The sequence below is a fragment of the Haliotis cracherodii genome, unplaced genomic scaffold (genome assembly GCF_022045235.1).
Source record: "Haliotis cracherodii isolate W230 unplaced genomic scaffold, xgHalCrac1.p SCAF_1, whole genome shotgun sequence".
Taxonomy (NCBI): domain Eukaryota; kingdom Metazoa; phylum Mollusca; class Gastropoda; order Lepetellida; family Haliotidae; genus Haliotis; species Haliotis cracherodii.
In genome coordinates, this window is record NW_027266264.1 from 1,196,447 (window position 1) to 1,219,789 (window position 23,343).

At 43.4% G+C, this 23,343-nt stretch overlaps 1 protein-coding gene across 1 annotated transcript; it reads right to left on the reverse strand.

Annotated features, from left to right (window-relative positions):
* Window positions 1-6,960: 6,960 nt before the first annotated feature.
* Window positions 6,961-23,054, reverse strand: LOC139458664 (putative amine oxidase [copper-containing]). The gene is made up of 4 exons (XM_071240081.1): window positions 23,006-23,054; window positions 13,820-15,727; window positions 12,523-12,730; window positions 6,961-7,446 (listed from the first exon to the last, which is right to left on the reverse strand). Exons 2-4 carry the CDS (start codon window positions 15,715-15,717, stop codon window positions 7,147-7,149), a joined length of 2,406 nt encoding a protein of 801 aa, XP_071096182.1. The 5' UTR covers window positions 15,718-15,727; window positions 23,006-23,054; the 3' UTR covers window positions 6,961-7,146.
* Between the last annotated feature and the right edge of the window lie 289 nt (window positions 23,055-23,343).

Genomic DNA, 23,343 nt, shown 5'->3' on the forward strand with positions numbered 1-23,343 from the left:
CGTAGGATAATTACGAGGAAGCTGGAATTTAACAGTGGTACAATACTTAATACAGTAACACAGTTAAGTGTCGTAAGACAAAAAACAAAAAAAACAAAAAACAACACACAAAAACAACTCGTGGACAGGATAAGAAGAACACTCTCAAAGAATGTTGAGATCCTGATACGTGAACAACTGAAACACAATAAGTCAGGTACAACATGTGTAACATGTTCAAACGTAATCAAGCGTAATCGCATGTCTAAAACGAACAAGTACGACTTATATTCGAGAGAGTATACATCCAGTCGTCGAATCTACAAGACGGGGTATTCCTATCTCCGATACGATAGGTTGGACCCGCTCGGCATCTCTTTTATCGCTTCGTCAAACCCTCAATCATGTCAGTGATTGAATCGATGGGTAAAAAACGAGAAGAGGAAACGATCAACAATATCCACAAAAGGATCATCGAACCGTTACTCAACACACATACCTAAAGTAGAGGTGTTTGAAACAAGGGATCGGGACACCGAAATCGGCCGCGTCTAATGACGACTTCAAGTTGAAGACCAAGGTCTCTACAGACGAGTGATTATACCCTCCAACCGGATACTCAGTCTGGGAAGCCCGAATGAATACAATAAACACCAATAATCATGACAAATGTTTATTATAAATGGAGATGGATGTATTGTAATGAAAATCTGGTTATACATCTCCCTATCTGCGCAGGTGTGTCTTGGAGATCTGTTGTGCGAGTACCAAGGGTCCAAACTGGTGAAGGCCTTGAACGTCCGTAACTGAGATGTCTCAGAGGTAATGGGATGCGAACACGGTATCGGATTTCCAAAAACATCCCTCCATAATTGCGGTCAAGGAGCAATTAATGTGAAGTGCCATGGTGGAAGCGACAGCACAGGTTTCGTGAGGATTAGATGCGACTGGAGCAGGTAGGCCAGCGAAGGTATAGGCTCGAAGGATCACTGAGCGTATCCAAAACGAGATTGTGGTACGGGATATCTCCGTCGTAGCTGCCGCAGAGAGCGGGATGAATAACCTCTTACGTAATCGACGAAGTGGTTTCACCGCTTCCAGATAGATTCGAAGTGCACGTACCGGACACAACGATATGTCTTCGTCAGGGTTTAAGAGGGCAGTCAACGGTGGGATACTGAATAGTCGAGTGGGTTGACCAGGGAGTTGATTTTTGGCGATGAAATCCCATCGTAGTCCCAAAAATACTTTTCCATGTGCAGTTCGTTCGAAACGCACTCTGTTGACGTCTAAAGCGTGAATTTCACTCACTCGAGCCGCCGTTGCAAGGGCCAGAAGGAAAACTGTCTTCAAAAAAATGTGTTCGAAATCTTTCTCGGCGAGAGGTTCGTACTCGGCCGACGTTAGATGGCAAAGTGTGATGTTTAGATCCCAAGTTGGTGGTCGAAAACGTGATGTTTGGTCCGCCAACTTGTACGATCTGATCAATGATTGTAATTCGGCGATTGTTGAAATCTTAGTGCCCGTTGTAGTTGCGATGACAGAATTGATCGCAGCTAAATAGGTAGCTAGAGTCGAACCTTTTAGTTTACGAGATGATCGAAGATAGTGAAGGTATTCAGCAATTTGTTGCGGGGATGCCGTGGCAGGTGTGGAAATGTCATGTGAATGACAATACGATTCAAATGCCTTCCATTTATGGTCATATAGTGCTTTAGTAGATGACCTGTGCGCCCCCGCAATGGTCTTGGCCACTCGTTCAGAATAACCCTTAGCTATCAATGATTTCTGTAAATGCGCCAAACGCATAGATTGAGGGTTGTTGGCGACGGATGACGGAGCTGAGAGTGTGGTTGATGCAGAAGATCGTCCCTTAGAGGTAGATGGTACAACTTTCTCAAAAGTAGAGTGAGGCGATTGGTCGTTGATATCTTCTGTAGAACCTGATGTAAAATGCCGGTTGGGGGAAAGGCGTAAGCATGTAGTCCTTCCCATGGGATTTCTAATGCATCGTGGTCCCAGGCTAGAGGGTCTGGGATAGGAGATACGAACCGGGATAGCTGAGTATTGAAGCGGGTTGCGAAGAGGTCGACGTCTGGGCACGGAAATAACTGGCAAATCCACTGAAAAATCACGGGATGTAGACGCCATTCCGTGGGAGATGGTTTGTCGGGTCGGGACAGGGAGTCGGCTATGACGTTGGCGTTTCCGGGAATATGTCTCGCTCGAACTCGAATGTTGAGTGAGATGATCAGTTTGAAGAAGTCGAGTGCTAGAGATAGAAGTGACGTTGACTTTTTGGATCTTGGCAATGAGCTCCCCATCCGACGGTTGAGGGGTCGACGAACAGGTGGAGGGTTGGGCTGAATGGTTGCAAGGAGACTCCTTCGCAGACATTTGATGGAGTTAACCACCATTTGAGGTGTGGGTGTAGATGGTTTGGAAGAGATATTAGAACCTGACAATCGTCGTCTTGAAGGAAGGGCTTGAGGAAGCACTGGATTGGCCGTAAGTGAAGTTGACCTCTCTTGGTGAGGGCTTGTGCTGATGTTAGGAGACCGAGAAGTTGTTGCCATTGACGTAAGGAAATTGGCTGTTTCAGTGCCAATGGAACAAGGCGTTGGATTTTCTCCCAACGATCTTGGGGTACAAACATCTTGACCAGACTCGTGTCGAAGAGGGCTCCGATGAACTGGAGACGTTGTGTTGGAATAGTTTCGGACTTTTTTGGGTTGATGATCCAACCTAGTTGATGAAGTAGGCGTTGAGAGAAATCGAGGTGATGAAGTAGAGTGTTCGAATCCTTGTTGGCTTGAATGCAGTCGTCGATGTACGTTTCGAAGACGATGCCTCGAGTGTGTAGGAACTTGACGATGGGTTTTGTGAGGCGAGTAAATAGCCACGGGGCCGAAGAAATTCCAAATGGGATCACTCGCCATTGGTAGTGTTGGCCTAGGAACACAAACCGAAGAAAATGGCGGTGCTCTGGCAGGATAGGGACGTGTAAGTACGCGTCTTGTGTATCTAGGCTGATCATGAAGTCGCCTGGATGAAAAATCATTCATTATAGAGCGATTGATGTCATGCGAAAGTGTGGAGGAGTCTCTAGGTATAGTTTGTTAAAGGTTTTCATGTTGAAGATGAGACGTAGTTGAGGACTGTTTTTCTTGGGAACCAGAAAAATTGGAGAATAGAACCCTGGTATCATTGGCTGAGTGCCCAGACACTCTATCGCGTTCTTTACAAGTAACGTGTTTATGGTGTCTATGAGAACTGGAAGTTGTTTGGCTGGATACAGATGTTGAGGCTGTTTGCACGTCGTCGGAGGTGTGGTGGCAAGAGGTAGAGGATAACCTGTTTGTAGGAGACGAGACACATATGGGTCGTCTAGGATGGTCCAGTTTAAAGCGAACGTGCCTAGTTTTCCGCCTACGGGAGACGAGAAAATCGGAATGACTGGAGTCGGACGTTCCCAGTCGTTCTGCTGTTGTAGTGAGTCATTTGTGGTTAGTGTCTCCTGGCTTAGGAGAGTTAGTGTTTCCTTTAGTCCCTGAAAAGGAGACGATGCGTCCGCCTGATTTCTCTCCTCGCTGATGTTGGCGTGCTCGGCCACGGCCACGAAAAGAAGCAGACCTATTACTCAAAACTTCTCTAAGGTCTTGTTGAGAATGAGTAAAGGTTGGTCGTCTTCGGTCTTTCCTTTGTTCTTCCAGTTGATTTTTCTGGAGACGAAGTAAGTCAACAGTGACTTGCAGGGAAGTGTCTCTTTGGACTTCATGGGCGACCTCCTGTATGCGCCCAGCAAAAAGGGAGGGTGTTGACCATGGCATTTGGTACAGCCGGTTTTTAAATTGATCATCCCATGAGCAATGTTGTAACACCCCCCGTCTACGAAGAGAAGTGATAGATCCCGCATGGTGAGCAAGGAGGTCTAGTATAGCTGTCGTTTTATCCTGGATGAGGGTCACAGCACCTCGAATACAGGATTCTTCCGAGGAAGATGCATGAGCTAGAGCCGACGAAAGTGCTTCAGTTGCTGATAAAATAGTGGAGACCAACGGGAGGGTCCTTCGAACAGTGGTGTCGAGGTGAACGAGGTCCCTGTCATCCACTGAAGAAGCTGAGGACGGACGCTTAGGAGCTAATGTTGCGATGTCACCATCTAGTTCGGGAGAAATCGTAGACAAGCCATGAGTCCCTGCATCCGCCAATACAAAGCGTGGAGATTGAAGCCGATCACGAAGACGGCGAAAGGATCCAAATGCTTTGTCTAAATTGGTGGCCATATCCTGTAGGACTGGTCTCAGAGGGAGTGTGATGTTCGGTGACGAGGCTGAAGGCACAGTAAATGATGATAAAGTGTCCTCCCTTGAAGTGCTTTTTAACAATTGTAACTTATCTGCTATCCAGATAAGTACAGTGATCGGATCCGCTATGTCGAAGCTCCCAGAAGACGAAGCTGGGGAGGTATAGTGGTCTGATGACTCTGATTCTGGTGGTTGATCCACTGAAAGGGATGTAGTGGGTGTCGATGCAGAGGTACCGTAGTTGGTACAGCAGGTGCCGGTTGGGGCAGACATGCTGCTGTTACAGCCTGTAACAGAGAACGAATCTGTTCTGCTGGAATAGCAGAAAGTTCGCTAGGGATCCATGATGTAGGGATAGCTTGAGATGGAGCTTGTGATGTTGCAGGAGTCTGTGATTCAGAGGAAACAGGAGGGCGTCGAACCGGAGGTGGCAATGGGGAGCCGGTACGACGAGTAGGTGAAGTAGAACTCTGCCTATCTTTAGGTGAAGGACATCTACTAACGGTAGCTGATCTGAGTGGTCTATCTCTATGTCGCCGGGGAGATTCCTCATGACGAGAAGAGGAAATGTGGCTTGACCTATAATGTCTGTAATCTGGATCATGAGGATACCCATGCCATGGAGGCTGGGGATCCCTGTAGTGTGGGTGTCGTTCCAACTCATGTGCGTAGGCACTATATGAAGTAGTGTTCCATGGGTAATCACCACGTTGATGAAAATCAAAAGTATGAGGGTAATCTCTTAGTCGAAACTCCGGATGGGTGAGTGAAGGAGAAGATCGAGACATGTAGGATGAATGGCTAATAGACTCGTTGTAGCGTTCATCCTCCGAGCCTAGACGTGATGGGTCTGAATAGTCTCTTCGTGAGACATGATAAGAGGATGAGCGATAATCCGCTCGCCTGTCATAAGACGAGTAACGATCTGTAGGTGAACGTCGCATATTTGGGGAGTCTCTCGAATGTCTCCGTTCCTTGAAGGTTTTATGAACTCTCGTGTCCCGTTGAACCTCCTTTGAAGTGTGTCGATACTTAGGAGTCCGTATGTCCTTCGAAGTTCGGTTCGATGATGTTCGTTGAACCTCAGAGGTTCGACGAGGCTCGAATCTCTTTTGTTTGTCCGAAGATGTACGATTCGAACGTGACTGTCGCACCTCGGGAGTACAGCGACGTTCGGAGGTTCGACGATGTTCGAATGTTCGACGAGGTTCGGATGTTTGATGAGGTTCGGAGGGTCGGTTATGTTCGGAGGTGCGATGAGGTTCGGAGGTTCGATGAGGTTCGGAGGTTCGAGGTTCGGAGGTTCGAGGTTTGGAGGTTCGAAGTTCGGAGGATCGAGCATCGGAGGCCCGATGTTCGTAGGTTCGAGGTTCGGAGGTTCGGAGGTTCGGGGGTCCAAGTTCGGAGGTTCGGTGTTCGGAGGTTCGGTGTTCGGAGGTTCGAGGTTCGGAAGTACGAGGAACCTTCGATGGTGGGATGTTCGGTGAATCATCTCGGTGTTGAAAGTGAGAAGTCCGTTGGTCCCAGTCTGAATGCCGATCCCCTGATGATTGCACTGAATAAAGTGCACTGACTGTCGATGCTAGTCGATCCCGGGACGAATGTCTATCGTCTTGTGAATCCTCTCGGGAATGGGAGGTTCGTGAACCTTGATCCGATGTGTCGTCATACGACTACTGGTCTTGAGAGGATCGATCCTGCGAAGATCGTCGTATGGGACATTTCGAACGACGGACCGAACTTATAGGGTCGACCGAGGTACCAGTACCATGTGTACCCTCCAAAGGTAAAACAGGAGCGAGCTCCATGTTAGTCGTAGAACACGACGAGTCGAAAGTACGAACCTCGGTCGGGTTGGATACGTTGGCTGACGTAAGCCGGTCATCCACACTCGTGTCTAACGAGAGGACTCGTCGAATGTCCGATTCTCGGGATGTGGAGGGTAGGTTCGGCTTTGAAGGTGGATTCGTGGATACCTTAGACATGTCGTCTGTGAGAAAAGAGTCAGAGACCCCTTCATCGTCTAACGAGATCATGGGACCAGTTTGATCCCTAGTATTCTGGCCCGCCTGTGAGGGTGATCGAGCCGATCTCGCTTTCTTGACCTGTGTTTTCTTGGCTTTCGTGGATTTTTCTGCAGTCTAAGAGAGACGATCTGACACCCGATGCTGACATTTGTGCAGGTACAGTTTGAAGGATTCATCTGGTAGATCGGAGCAGAGCTCGCAACGCTCCAAAAAACTGCATAATCCACGACAATCCGAACATTGGGCATGAGGGTCAGACGGAGAGAAAACACGTCGGCACAAAGTACAGACAGGTCTCCGTGTGGACTGCTCGTCCATTATGATGAATAACTATTCCAAACAGGGATATAAGTAAATTTGCAGGCAATTAGATGACAAAAATATGAAGATCGCTTGCAAGTGAAAAGAAAACCCAAAATGGATTCCTGTTATAACAACACGTCACCACTGCGTGGCGATTTGAAAGAGAATGAGTTGACTGGGATAGACACGTGATCAGTGCAAGAAGGTCAACCAGCATGCATAGCGCGTATGACCCAGATCTGGGAGGTGACCGTGACGATGTGAGGTATGACAGGGTTAATTAACTTTAGAAGCTGGAAACTTTTATTTCAGATACGTTTCCACTCAGGATCGAAAGAAGAAAGAGAAATGCATAGTGTGAGATAGGACAAGTTTAAAAATACAATCATAGGTTTCTGGCGTGCACAAGGGACGTAACTCGGCGCCTTAGACGACTTGGCCACCCGTACCTAAGTCTGCATCATAAAATTCCAACAAATTCCAGTCAACTATTAGATGGATTAGTACTGTTGTTTTTGACGTTTGGTATTCTACACCTCTAATGCGCATGACGGGTTTCGCTCCACCATTGCGTCGTAGTCCGGAGTTTGGGGGATACAGCGTGGCTTCTCCGCGTTACCGTATCTCACCACGCGGGCGCCCTTCTCGGGATGGTGGCTGTCCTTGTACTCAACCCTGATTGAGTCTCGTGACTGGGAGGACGGGCATTCCTCGAAATAGTTGTAGGGAAGCAGGGCGAAGCTGAGATGTGCCCCGGGGGTGGGGGTGATGGGCATGTCCTCGGTGTGGGGGATGTGATGGAGACCCATACTGATCCATGCCACCAGGTCCTGAAAGTGTTCATACATGTACGTAATACAAAAACAAACAGTTCACGAGGTACATTAACTTGATATGAAATGGGAACGAGTTTTGTATCCTATATATCGCCATCAATGATTTCTTATCAATTACCAAGAACATTAACCCATGTCCTGCAAATGAGAGCAACGTGCGCATAAAACAAACTATGCAAGATGTAAACATTGAGAGCCGTATCACTCCCGACATAAACATATCTGCGAAGACCGCTGAATTATTTAGGAAATTGTCTTTGAGAAGTGTATTTTATTGTTTAACAGTGATTGTAGCTGTGTGAAATTATTTCTGTTGGGATTTGGTAGATGCTCATTGCCTTGTGTTTGGACAGTGATCAGTCGTCAGAAAGTTACTATATTTAGATGCTATTGTGGTGTGTAAACTTTCGGTCTGGTATACCACGGACAGTCATATTATGTAAAGGAAGCTTATTTAATATTCAAGTACCGTTAGACTCGTGAGGGCACTGTATAGAACCTGCTTTTTGTGAGGATCGCTCATCAACCCTGATGGCCTGTCTAGCCCATCTCGGAAGCTTGCCCTCTGTCGCCGGTGGGTGAATATATACTCTTTAAAAAAAAGAAACTTGACACTGACTTTCAAAATGTAATATAATGCGATTGTTTCAAAATAGGACACAGAAACCATAATTGAAACACTGTTTGAAGATCAATGTACACAATGATCAAATCATTAAACGTGTCACCTAGACAGACACACGTACACGATACAGTTAATGTCACAGGGGTACAGGAAATGTCAGTATTGGTTGTGCCCACCATGGCCACGTGCATCAATCACCGCTTGTTACCTCCATAGATGCAATCAAGTTGTCAATAACACGCTGTTGGATGTGCTGCCATTCATGCTGAAGTGCACCAAGAAGCGCCGGAAGTGTTTGGGGGGTGGATTCCTTCTGCGAACGCGTCGATCCAACTCGTCCCACAGATGCTCAATCGGGGACAAATCTGGTGACCGGGCTGGCCAAGGTAATGTCTGGATGTTGTTGTGCTGTAAGAAGTCCTGACAAACACGTGCAATATGCGGTCGCCCATCAGCACGTGTGCGTGGGAAACGGGACTCGTCAGTAAACAGTACATTTCTCCACCTTGCACGTGCCCATCTATTCCTCTGTTGGCCAGATGACGTGGGGTCAATACATGACGTCGAACAGGTCTTCGTGCAAAAAGTCCAGCCTCCCTCAGTCTGTTGCGTACCGTTTGATCTGATATTCTGCGTACCCCAGGGATCTGTGTGGTTGTAGACGTGGCTGTGGTAGTGCGGTCTCGGAGGTGTCGCAGCCGAATGTATCGATCTTGTGCTTGGGTTGTCACCCTTGGTCTTCCTGACCTTGGTCTGTCGTCAACTCTGTTGGTGTTGTTGTATCGGGTCCACAGTGCGGCGATTGTCTGTCTGGATACGCCAAAGTGCCTGGCCACTTCTTGCTGAGTTGCTCCAGCTTGCAATCTCCCAATGGCTTTGTTCCGCGGAGCTGCATTCAGTCTTGGCATTCTGTCACCGCCTCTACTGCCGTTATAAGCACTGTATGAATAGCCGTTGATGTGGATTTTTATACCAATTCATCAGGGGGGCCTGCATGCCTAAATGCAGGATTCTGTGCTGCACGTGTTTTACAGGCGGTTGCGTTTGGATGAAGCTGTAACATTGATCCCCAAACGCTACGTTTATGTGCTTTGCATGTGTTTTCGCGAATTATAGACACATCATCTTTCTGTTTGACTTATTTGGTTCTCATTTTATGTAATTATTTTAGATATTTGGCAAAAAGTGGTTTTTACATCTATGTCAAGTTTCTTTTTTTGAAGAGTATATATTATTATCACTGACTTTTGCTATCACCGCTGTATTTGTGTATTTGATACTGGCATCATATTAAATATTGCCAATGAATATTATACTACCACTCTATTGTTTACTGCCAGTAATTTGTATTGATTTATTAACTTATTGAATTTTGTAATACTTTTGTTGATTGTATACCACTTGTTTCACACTAAGTTCTTTTACGTACCGATTTCTGGGTTAACATATTGTTTCAATTAGGAATCGGCCCGTAACAAAATCAAACTCCCAGTGGCAAATTTAGTCGCCTGTCGTTCCTCTTTTCGTTAATACCACTAAACACGGTTTACGTATGATGGAACCATGCCTTCGACTCCAGATTTCTTAAAGATATTAAAAAGGATTTGTCACGTCAGGATTGTGTTCACTCATAACTGGTTGGACAGACTCACGTCAGGATTGTGTTCACTCATAACTGGTTAAACAGACTCACGTCAGGATTGTCTTCACTCATAACTGGTTAGCCAGACTCACGTCAGGATTGTCTTCACTCATAACTGGTTAGACAGACTCACGTCAGGATTGTGTTCATTTATACCAAGGTGCTAACAAACATGTTGGTGTTATAAGAAAAGTCAAGAAAAGCCCATGGGTTATCGGCGGTGTTAAACCTTTACCACAGGACGGATTTCTTTAGCGTAGATTCAGCAAAGACAAGCACACGTTTTCAGCATGTAATGAAAGTTTGTGATTCAAAATGTTGATTTGGCTAGGTAAGCTGAAATCTGGATTTCATACACGACAGACATAATATACAGTTGCTATCACACTCTCATCAGCATCGGTATGTTGCATTTTAACTTAAACGCAACTTTACATAAATTTTAGGTTTTCAAAAGCGCGACAGAGATCCTTCATGTACACACATCTGCTCGTTTATAGCCTTTACCCACTCAAAATACAATAGATAATTCCTTCCACTATTTCTGGTACATCTGGAAGCAGACAGTTTTACTGTACATGTAGCTATACCTAAAACATGAACCATGCATGTAATCCATGATACATTTTAGCATCTGCACAAATTGTTTCAATGAATAAACCTACATTATATTGTCTCCAATATACGAAACATATGGATTAGCATATAAATTAATTTATCCAAAGTTCCAGTATTACCAAGTCTATGGATGGATGGATGGTGGTTCTACGTTAAAGGTTACGGTCATTACGAAATAAATATATAAAGCCCATATCGAGTTGGTGTCAAATAGAAGCTTCTCACAAAAAGTTGCATGTCACTGTTGCTCACCAGTTTCAAACGTCAATTCGCGTCAGTAACATGGTTTTGAACTTTGATCTATCTCCCAAAATATTAATATGGCCATAAAACCAACACAATTTAAATAAAATATAATGTCATGACAAGAAGAAACTTGCCAAAGTTCAGCTACCTCTGTTCGACAGTTTCGTAAGAGATGACGAGCCAGTAGTCAAAATGCAAAGAGCAAACCAAGGTCAAACGGTAAAATCGGTCAAACAAAACATATCCGTTTGGTCTCGTTACTAACCACATGTACAACAAATGTCATTTGCTTTGCGCATCACGGAAATTGAGACGTGAGGCACTGTCTTCATCAGCTGATAAACGTCAACAAATACAACTTCCATCCTTATATTGACAGATACATATATCACAGCAAATCAACTTTTTTAAACAGCGAAGTTGAAATTTTCAAAGCATACTATATTAACGCGGAAAGCTGCTTTTTATCGTAATTTCGGTGACCCGACATGTGCTTATCTGCCTGGCTTTAAAGCCTACATTATTCATAGCTTCAATCGTATAATGATACCCTCCTTATTTGAAGTTAATTTTAGACATTGAGGAATTCCCCATAAGTAGTTATGTATGTCTCCGCTCAATAGGGATATGAATAGCATTGCTGCTTACGAGGACATTTTGAAAACCGGATTCAAACACATTGAGGTTTGGTAACAAGTATGGGAAGGTGCAGCTTCATCGGTCGGTATATATAACCGTATCCAGTTTCATTTCCAAGGGACTTTTTCCACCTTTTTCGACTACATTTTTTATTTTCATCTGCCCCAAGGATTAAGCCTTGACATACTCAGAAGATGTCCTCATCCTTAAACTATTATCCTGGACCTTTTGAACCCAGGCGTAGGTGTTCTTGGTCCTGATTCACAGTTTATTGCAACTGCCATGACCTTCTCAATATTTGTATAGCGACACGTGAGTCTCCAGTTTGACTCCACGTTTCTGTACTTGTGGCAAAGATACACCCTTATCATGCACATGAGCTATCTCGGTGGACATCTGCTCTTTACAATGATTACCCTGGCGCTATTCCCTTTCCGATGGCCCAGTTAGTCAGTGGTTAGTGTTGAACCCGCATTTCAACTAGTCAACCTAACAGTCAGTGCTACATACATATAAATATAAATATATAATACAAGAGGGGTTTTCAGGATATTTTGTTATATGGCAGTGTAATATAGTGTTAAACAATTATTGTTACTGTATAACACTGTTTCTGTTGAGATTCAGTAGACGTTCATTGCATTGTATTTGGCAATGATTAGTTGTCAGCAATGCAGTACTGTTTAATGTAAGCAATGATAAAGATATTATATGATATGATATTATACTCAGATGCTCGAACTATCTGTAAACGTCCTAAATAGCATGGGCGGTGTATTTTGTATTGATTTTTGAAGAGCTGGTACAATTTGTAATACAATTGTTGATTGAATACTATTTGTTAGTTGTTTGTTGATATCACACTAAGTTCTTTTAAGTACTGATTTTTCGGTAAACATATTTTTTCAATTTTTCAATAGACGAGTAACAGCTTTTGATGCATTTTCTCCATAATTCCCTGTCACAGTTAGAGACTGCAGATACTTCTTCATATTTCAAACAAATCCATTGACATTTCCAAAACCTATTTTGTTATCATTCATTAAGATAATGTATAATGTATAACAATGTTGTGATTCAGCCATCACTGATGCATTCATATAATTTTCCCGTCTATTTTGCCGTTTACGCCCAATGGAATCTGTTTTGTCAAATAATCGAAACTAGACATTCTCTGTTGTTGACATTTACAATAAGTCTAGGACTGGTTACTTATCGCTGCTGCCGCATATTTGAGTCATGTATTGCCTTTAATATCATTTTGTAACAAATGTCATATGGTACAGATCCCAAACATTACCTCATCAACAATGTCGTCGTTGTCAGCATAAAACGATGTAAAGTTGACTGTGGGTTCCATGGAATCGAACATTCCATAGACGGAGCTGGCATCTCTTTCGTCGTCCTTGAACTTGGTGACCGTCATCTGGTTTCTCGCCCAAGTAATAACTGGTTCATTACCTTCGTCCTCAGGGATAAGGACTTTCGTCATTCCGTCCAGGTGAATTCTGGTAGTAAAAAAACACTTAATACATATCGTGTTCAGTTGTATACTTATAACACTTTGTGCTCTGTTATGGCGCATAATTTCGGAATTTATATTAGTTAATCGGTTCAGAAAAATGTCAGTATGTCCCCAAATCATGCATCTTCATGCATGTTAGTTCCCATCTATGGAGGGATTCTCAGATTTTAACGGAGAGGGGAATCAAGTTGGGGTGAAAAAGTCAACCTTCTGTTTATGTAGAGCAATATTCCTGCAGGTCTACATTTCACATTCTTCGAGCATGCTCTTTCTACCTAGATTTTAAAGAGCGTCAATCGACCCCTGTTCAGAATTTGTTTTATCAAGGTTATAACATTTAAAAGATTATGATTGTAGTGGACATTTCCAAATTTGACGCATTTATGACAAAAATTATGTCCTATGCAATTCCCTGTTTTGACTTGTTCGTGATCCTGTGTTTTTTCAGGTGAACATCTGATTTGCCTTCGCATGTGTTTATGACGTTAGCCACAGGTGGAGCAGGATATGCTCACCTTTTCGCGAACACCTGGTGTCTTCACTATTTGATAATGTCTCAAAACCACATGCTCAGGATAAAGTCGGAATCGCACAGTCGAGATTTATGATGAATATCGAAAGGGTTTTGTCACTTTAATGAAACAGTCCCTTCACCATCATTTCCTCAAGGACCAAAATATTACTACCATCATGCTACATAACACAATGCATTTACATTCAGTTTGGGAAAATACATGTATTTACATTTGGTTTGGGGAAATAGATGCCTCCTTCAAACTTAAGCAAGATAAAATTGCCATGCATCTAGCTAACATAATGAGACACATAAATGCATTTCTGAGTACTGAGTTCTGAAAAATAAGCTTCTACCTGCAGTTCCTCGTTTGTGTAATAAAGACGCTATTTTCTGGTCTAATAACATTATTTTCGTTTTGTGAAAATATATACCCAATACAGTACACTTTTATACCAGAAAGTCCTTTTTATGTCACTTGTAGTAAGTCAAATATATTAAACGGAAAGTCCCTGAGTGGAGCGTAAAACTACTGACACATACTGAACAAGCTCGTACCTGTAAGACTTCATTGCCCCAAATTTGGTGGGGTTCTCGTTGTTGTGGAACACATGGTATTTTGGCTTCTCAAAGTTAAACTTGAAAGTTGCATCCATCTCAGTCTTCTTGAGAGAACGCTCATACTTGATCTGGTAGTATTTGGATTCAGGGTCGTTTGTCGTCTGCGAATTAGGGGAAACATCACGTGATATGTCAAGGGTCTCGTATCTGTTGTTCGGTCCATGAATGTCAACGTCAGCTTTGAAAAGGAAAAGATGGTGATGAATACTACCAATGGTATTTTCCTTCAGTTGGAGGCCATATGGGTCCTCTTTGGGAGTATAGAAGGAGCCGAATATGTACCCTGTTGATAGAACTCGAACCTCCATGGCTCCACTTTGGTGGAATATAAAGTCAATCACATAATCATAGTTTACAACGGTCAGGATGCTTCTGAGAACTACGACATTGTCCTCCATTCCGGAATAGAAGCCACCCTCAACCTTACTGTATGACAGATGGCGACGAAGAGGAAGTCCTTGGTTCAGTTCAAACAAACAGAAGGCTCTCTGGAGAAGAACTGGCTCCTCAGAAGATTCGCCCAAATAGGAGTAGTTAAAGAATGTACTCGTCTCGGGACAGTCCGCACCTGGAACCAGAGATTGAGAGTGGGTGCCAATAAGAGCACCACTGTCGATGTAATCAGCGCTACGTGTAGCAGAGTTGTTGGACGCATAAAAGACAGCTATCTCCTGCAGACCGACTTCATATGCAATCCTCTCGTTCTTGAATCTGATGTCGTAAATTTGTGGACCGCTTAAAGTGGACATTCTGAAGTCGAAGGCCCACTGCATGTATTCCACATGACGGTGGTGTACACTGTATCGCTTACCGTCAGGCTCATACATTCGCGGAGCTCTCTGTGGCTTCTTTGGGACAGGATCACCTCTTCTGTGTAATGACGACTTCAATTCTTTGATGTTTTCGGGGAATGGTATCTTGGATTTTGGGATTGATCCAGATCTGTACTGAATAGCGAGATCATCAAGGCTGTTGTACTCCTGGCCAGCATATACCAGCTTTTCAATAAAAAAATGTGTAGGGTCTTGGGAATCCACATTTGCAAGCATCAGGAAATCAACAGGATTCAGGTCATAATACTCAACAAAATGACTTGTTGTGAACCACATCTTCCTCACCTTAACTTTACTTACTCCAGTCCCTACAGGTGATGGGTAGAAGTTTAGGCATCTGTCTCCACATTCTGTTAATGTGGCCCCATAACTCTCCTTCAATATAAAACCAATCTTTTTGTCTACATCTGGGAACAGTTGCAAGTACAATGAGCCATACTCAACATATCCTACTGGCCTGAAGGCATAGGGAACGGGGTTTTTGCGTCCAGGAATCCTTAACAATTTGCAACTGTTGGGATTTGGGAGAGGACCAACAATATATTCTTCTGACACGGGAGGGACAGCGTCACCTCTGAAGATCACTATTCGAGCTTTTCTTTCTGGTTTAGGCCCAGAACCACTTAAGTAAGCCAGAGCTTCTGATTTTAAAGGTGGGTGAAGATCTGACACATATATGTAGCTGGCATTGACTGCAGCTTTGGCTGGCTTCTTCAGATTTAACTGCATCTTCAGGCTGTATAGATAGTCCTGGATTGCTTTGAGTTCTTTCACTGTAAGGTCATCGTACAACCCAGGATCATCTGCCTCTGATGTGTCAATATCAGGCTCACCAAAAGTTTCTCCACAACCATCAGCTGCCTGGCATTCAATCCGCCCTTCCTTCTTTACAAAGACAACAATAAGAGTGATGACTAAAGCCAGGTTTATGACAAACAAGGCTATAGCGGCAATGTGCCATCTACCATCAGCCAGACACTTTTTCTTTTGACGTTCAGTCATGATGATTGAACTGAAATAGTGAAACTAGAGTATAGCAAGAGTATCTTACAATATGGCTAGGGGTATGTGGCACCACATTTTACAGCATTTTAGGTATAGTGTCTTTATTAGGACAGTAATAGAGAAATGATAAAGGTATGTGATCTTGTTGCATTACCTCACTGGTACGACAGTGATATTATAGTATGGCAGGCGGGATAATGTATACCCAAAGGACAACGCAAGGCTGTAATGGTACGACTGACAACAAAGGAAACTGATGGCCAATGATAGACAACAAAGGGCTACAGTGGACACACAATATGGACAACAAAGCTACATGGTGGTCAAAAACGGATAATCACAAAACAATGAAAATGGCAACGACGGACAATAAAGGATGATGAAGCACAATAATGAACGAAAAATCACGAACATTTGATATTCTGGATGAGACTTGGGATTTTGTATGGATATTTTTCAGCTACAGCTGCAAAACCAGATATTTTGTATTGAAACAATGAGTGTAAATAGTTTTTGGTCAAACATTTTGCAACAATGTATTTTTTGTGACTGATGCTGTCTTTTTTATTTAAAAATCTGGAGCAAGGCTCTCGATAGATAAACATTACCACAGGCAGTTTTGTTGATGACTAAATCAGTTTTCTAGATCAGTTAATATGACGAGTGGCAGAAATGTACTGTCTTATATATCTCTACACAGGGCCTGACACTCCGTACAGTATCGCTCACCTTGTATCGTCAGTAATAAAGTCATGCACAAAATCTCGCTACCTACCTTGTCTAGGGTATTTACTGTATCGATCCCAATATATGATACCTCCCAGTTATTTATTACCATGAAATAATATGAATCGAATCTGATCGACTCGCCACTTTGAAACCAACCTGGCACAAATGGCCGACGTCGGACACACATAGAATGAGTGTATCTCGCAAAGGAGCTCTCCGATTGATCGATATCTGTCAGACCAATGGTTTTGTTCTGATGATGTTGTTGTTACATCTCGTGAAAGTTAAAAACCCAGAACCAAGGAAATCATTAAATACATATTCAGTTTTATTCTGTAACAAGAATACGTTCTTATATATGACATGTGATATGTATGCCTTGTAGGCTCAAAAACATAAAGATACTCAGCAGAACAGTTCAATCCTACATTTAGTTTGTCAACTAGACTCATCCTGAATAGACATGTATATATACAACGTCAACGCCATCCAATAACCGGTCTCCATACAGGCAGACTGGCGGTGAAAATTGTATGAATGGATCACTAGAAATCAATGATGACACCAGGTGTTCACTAAAGGGTAAGCATATCCTGCCCTTCCTGTAGCACCTGCCACATAATTTGAATAAAAATTATGTGTTTGTTGCCTGATACCGCACAGCAGTTCTCTTGCTAAGCGACGGGTGTTTGAACTCAAAGTGATGGTTGTTTTTGTTGTTGGTTGTTGATTTGTTGTTTAAAGCTGCACTCAGCAATATTCCAGCTATATGAAGGCGGTCTGTAAGTAATCGAGTCTGGACCAGACAATCTAGTGACTGACATCATGCGCATCGTCAACACCAACATTGAATTTCCAGTATGCCTACACAATATACCAAGAAAACCCAAGTTTACTCCGAATCCCACCCTGTTAATACACTGGAAAGCATTTGCCCAATGTTGGTACAATATTGGACCAATTTCATCTTCCAACAATGGACCAACTTTAAGCGTGACATTGGGCCAATATTGATCCGCTATCATTGTGTTTGTGGATACTTGGCTTGGTTCCCCAGCTAATGTCCTAAACCCCATGACATAGCTCTTCACTGCCCCCCCCCCCCCCCCCCCCCCCCTTACTGTCCCGTTTATCCAGGTTTGATCCCTCAGGACGTTGAGACCCTTGGCAACTCGAATTTTCAGTTCATCGATGTGCAGGAGGGTGCCATTTCACAAACTTTCTGAAGAGTCTTCTGTGTTTTTGTCGCCTGACCTGACTGGCAGTACTTGGCATTGTCAGTTTTAAGCGTCGGCAACTGACGACGACCCTTGCCGTTTAGGTCAAAATTATAACTAGACCCTCAAGGAACATTTAATGTAACACCTCCAAAAATCCACGAGTCATCATTAACAACAATGAAGACAAAGCTAAAGACTTCGTCAGTTACCGATAGCGGATAGGGCAGTACTTACTCCCAGCAATGTGCAGCGTTGATGGCGCGAGTATTCTACACCGGTAGATGGCGTTAAACAGGGGTATTTAAGGTAGGGCAAGTTTTTAATTGTTCATTCAAGTACAAACACTGTCGTTACTTATTTTTCTATTTCCTCATTATAAGTATTGCATTTGCAATGTTTTATACTTTTTTCTGTATGTTACAAATGTTTTATCTGTTGTATACTCTCCATACTGGGAAACTTGAATATATTGGTTACCATTTACCGTATCGTACCAACATGCCAACATGCCAATAGCCTCTTAGTGTCCATCAGGTTGAATACAAGCTACTGACAGTCTGATCACAAATACTGTCAGCTAACTGTGGATAATGAAAATCAGTACGTATCTTTGGTTTGACGAAACGTCACTGAAATGTCAAAATAAAGACTGACCCCCTACCCACGATCACCGAGGAACTGCATGGTCCACGTGTTTGTCCAGGGTGCTGGGGCGTCAGGTTTTGGATTGGGCTCAATACTGGCAATGGCTTTCTGATGTTGTGCTTATGGAAATGAGCTTAGACGTTTCGTGCACATTGAGCACGGATGTAAAAGACAAAACGTCCACCAACACGCCTTGCAAACGAGACAACAATGAGTGTCAGTATGTCGACCACGCTTATCGAGGAAGTGCAAAGTGAATAGGACTCATGTGATAACATGAGACGTAACCATCGACGATTACCTCAGCTCGACGTGTGTTGGCAATATGACGATTTGAAAGGGGCAGCACAACACGAGGACGTTGTGCGTGGTGTAAAGATACATCTACACGGTTTCTTATTTTCTGACCCGTAACTCGTTATCCAGCAGCCTTGATTTGCAGCATTCGATTCGCCGTTAGACCTCGATTTCGTAGAGCCTGGTTTTGGATCACTCGAACCAGTACCCTTGTCGTTGATCTGAATCGCACTGAACGGGATCGAGCGTGAACATTTTGAATTTATTGGTACCTGTTCCAAAACCTGCCAATCAAGACCACGAAACATTGACCGTTGTAGCCACTGCATTCTGACATCTGTTTCCAACATGCCTTTCGCCCGTTGACGCACCGCGCGTTTCAGACGCCGTATCGCTAGTTCACACTCTAATGATGACTGAAAGCAAGTAAATCACAACTGTATCATAAGCAGAATCAATAAGAGTGACAAAAATAACGGTCAACAGAGGTTAATCGACCTTTTTTAAAGTGTCACAATCAAGGAATGACACCCTACGCACGTGTGTGGCGTCAGTCACGTTCTGGAAGGAAGCGTCATTCTACTACGATGATATGATTATGCTCTCATGAAGTATGTGAATGTTTGTGTTTATCATTGTCAAAACAAATGTGCTCACTGCAGGTTCATATGCTATAGTCCGTTTGCTGCAAAGTCGTATCGATGAACTGGGTCAAGATCACAGATAATCTTGAATATTTCAAATAAATGTTAGTACTTTAGATAGATGTATTATGGTATGGTTAAATTAGTATATTAAGATACGCAGGTTGTTTTAGATACTTTCAGGTAATACCATTGGAACAGGTTAGGTTCAGGGAAGCGTGACTGGGTACGGCTTATAGCTGTGGAGTTAATTGGTGTATATAGGGACGTCAGGGGTAGCTTGAATTATTGCGTCAGTTTAAATAGCGCGGCAGGGTTATAATTTGGACAGTCAGCCAGAATCAGTATGGTCATATAAGCCATGGACGGACATTATGGGAGCTTTCTATTCTGTTTGGCTGTCCCGGAACTGGCCAGACATCCTTGTAACTGTGTAAGGAGAGAAGTGTCCCCGAACCTGTATAAGGAGAGAAGAGTCTTCAAAACTGTGTAGGGAGAGAAGAGTCTCCGAAACTGTATAAGGAGAGAAGAGTCCCCGAACCTGAGTCATGAGAGAAGAGTCTCCGAAACTGTGTAAGGAGAGAAGTGTCTCCGAATCTGTGTAAGGAGAGAAGAGTCTCCGAAACTGTGTATCAGAGAAGAGTCTCCGAAACTGTGTAATGAGAGAAGAGTCTCCGAAACTGTGTAATGAGAGAAGAGTCTCCGAACCTGTATAAGGAGAGAAGTGTCTCCAAACTTGTGTAAAGAGAAAAGAGTCTCCGAAACTCTGTAATGAGAGAAGTGTCTCCGAACTTGTGCAAGGAGAGAAGTGTCTCCGAAACTGTGTAATGAGAGAAGAGTCTCCGAAACTGTGTAATGAGAGAAGAGTCTCCGAACCTGTATAAGGAGAGAAGAGTCTCCAAAACTGTGTAGGGAGAGAAGAGTCTCCGAAGAGTCTCTGAGGAGAGAAGTGTCACTGAAACTGTATAAGGAGAGAAGAGTCCCCGAACCTGAGTCATGAGAGAAGAGTCTCCGAAACTGTGTAAGGAGAGAAGAGTCTCCGAACCTGTACAAGGAGAGAAGTGTCTCCAAACTTGTGTAAAGAGAAAAGAGTCTCCGAAACTGTGTAAGGAGAGAAGTGTCTCCAAACATGTGCAAGGGGAGAAGTGTCTCCGAAACTGTGTAATGAGAGAAGAGTCTCCGAAACTGTGTAATGAGAGAAGAGTCTCCGAACCTGTATAAGGAGAGAAAAATCCCCGAACCTGTATAAGGAGAGAAGTGTCTCCAAACTTGTGTAAAGAGAGAAGAGTCTCCGAAACTGTGTAAGGAGAGAAGTGTCTCCGAACTTGTGTAAGGAGAGAAGAGTCTCCGAAACTGTGTAAGGAGAGAAGTGTCACCGAACCTGTGTAATGAGAGAAGAGTGTCCAAAACTATGTAAGGAGAAAAATGTCTCCGAACCTGTGTAAGGAGAGAAGTGTCTCCGAAACTGTGTAAGGAGAGAAGAGTCTCCAAAACTGTGTAAGGAGAGAAGAGTCTCCGAAACTGTATAAGGAGAGAAGTGTCTCCAAAACTGTGTAAGGAGAGAAGAGTCTCCGAAACTGTGTAAGGAGAGAAGTGTCTCCAAACTTATGTAAGGAGAGAAGAGTCTCCGAAACTGTATAACGAGAGAAGTGTCTCCAAAACTGTGTAAGAAGAGAAGAGTCTCCGAAACTGTATAAGGAGAGAAGAGTCTCCGAAACTGTGTAAGGAGAGAAGTGTCTCCAAACTTATGTAAGGAGAGTAGAGGCTCCGAAACTGTATAAGGAGAGACGTGTCTCCAAAACTGTGTAAGGAGAGAAGAGTCTCCGAAACTGTGTAAGGAGAGAAGTGTCTCCGAACCTGTATAAGAAGAGAAAAGTCTCCGAAACTGTGTAAGGAGAGAAATGTCTCTGAAACTGTATGAGGAGAGCAGTGTCTCAATAAGTGACAAACGGCAAAATAGATATAAAACCGAAATTTGTTTTAAATGGCATGAAACTTATTTATTTGTCCATACCAACTCTTCACCATAATTTCAGACATTGTCATGAAGGGTAGAACAAGTTGTTTTAACATCACGGAACATAGGGTTAGTCTCAAACCTTCTATTCTGAAATACTTTCATTGTCACTGTCACATAAAATCATATTGATGTGATTACGTTATAATGAATCTGTGTAGACACTTGTGGAAGTATATCTGTGCCAGTGGCAGGTGTTCACTGGGTGAGTGATTGAGTGAGTGAGTATGGTTTTACGCCGCTTTTAACAATATTCCAGCAATATCACGGCGGGGGACACCAGAAATGGGCTTCACACATTGTACGGGAATGTCGGGAATCGAACCCATGTCTTCGGCGTGACGAGCGAACGCTTTAACCACTAGGCTACCCGACCGCCCCGTTCACTGGGTGAGCTACCGAGCCAGTATTATGTGCATGTATATGTGGAAATGTGAAAGTAAAAACAACATACCACTATGATAACCGTGTCAAAGACATCACCATCCAATAACCATTTCCTGCTTGTTTTAGTGTTAGCCACCGTCACACATGACTGATCACCTTTTTCGCCCGGCAGCTCTACAAATGATCATATGCACACTAAAAACTAGCATTACTAAATAAACGACCTCAGTAAATGCTTAAAAACCATAATTATGCTAGACTGTTGGAAAAAAGGAAATTGTCTGCCAAGAATAACACATTGTTGCAAGATTATTATATTTTTTAAATATTTCGGTCTATAAATTTAATAAACAAACTATCTGCTCTGCAACTGTAGCTGAAAAAATATCCGGTCTTGATGGGAAATCCCAGAAAATACACGTCCCCCATCCCCGACTCCCTGCTGTTTGTAGGCGAGGGGGAACCCGGGTCCAGAGTATCTTCTCCGGGGGACTTGTTTCCCTTTGGTTTTATGCGTCGAGGAACACAGCAAGTGAATGTGATCAATGCTTGTCGTAAAAGGCGACTAACGGCATCGGGTGGTCAGGCTCACTGACTTGGTTCATGCATGTCATTATATTCATGATGTCAATTACTCGATTACTCGATTATTTACAGACCGCCGTAATATAGCTTGAATATTCCTGAGTGCGGCGTTTAACAACAAACAAACAAAACAAAAACGAATGAGATCAATTGAATATACGATACATTGTTTGTGAGATTAAACTGATGGTTCATATAATATATTTATCGTTACCAATTTGCGTTAATTAATCTCGGCGGTGCAACACACAGTGTTTCATTATCAAAGGAACAGCAACATATATTACCAGGAAATGTGTCCAACATCTACGCATTAGTTTTACATTGCAGCCATCTTGGGAACTATAGAATGATAGAACGCCATACTGCGATGACATGACGACGTCGGACTTCTTTCCTAATTAGCGACATGTTAACAAGTGAAAGTTCGGATTCTTGTTCGTATTTTCTCTAACTGAGTGAGTGAGTGAGTTGGGTTTAACGCCGCTTTTAACAGTATTCCAGTTATATCACGGCGTGTCAGCTTGATGTTGGAGGAAAGCCCGAAATGATGCAGGTCCCCGACGTTTACCACTTCAGTGAAACCCACGAGCACGGGTATGGTGCTGACAAACCAAGAAACATAATTTGGGCGAACCGGGATTTGAACCCACAATCATAGGTTTCTGGCGTGCCCAAGGGACGCAACTCTGCACAGCGAATCGCGGCTCCTTAGACGACTGGGCCACCCGTTCCCCCTTCTCTAACTGAAGCAGAGTTACCTTGTTCTGAGTAATGATGTCCCTTGTCACGACGACGAAGCAGTCCTGGGAATGACACCAGTAGCCTTATATGTAGGATATGTGCCAGACTGAGCCTGTTGTTTCAGTGGCTGTGTTGTCAGAGAGGCGCTCACTGCCCTGCGCGCTGTGTTCATATTAATAGACACCGATACTACCTATGTTAACTGCTGCAGGGACACACCAAGTAGCTCACTCATTACATTACAGAGAAGTGAGTGAGAGTGTTTGAGTTAATACCGCTGTTACCCCGACCATGTCGCGACGGTGGACCAGAGGCTCGGACAGACGTAGCGACGCAAACAAACTTCCACAGTAGA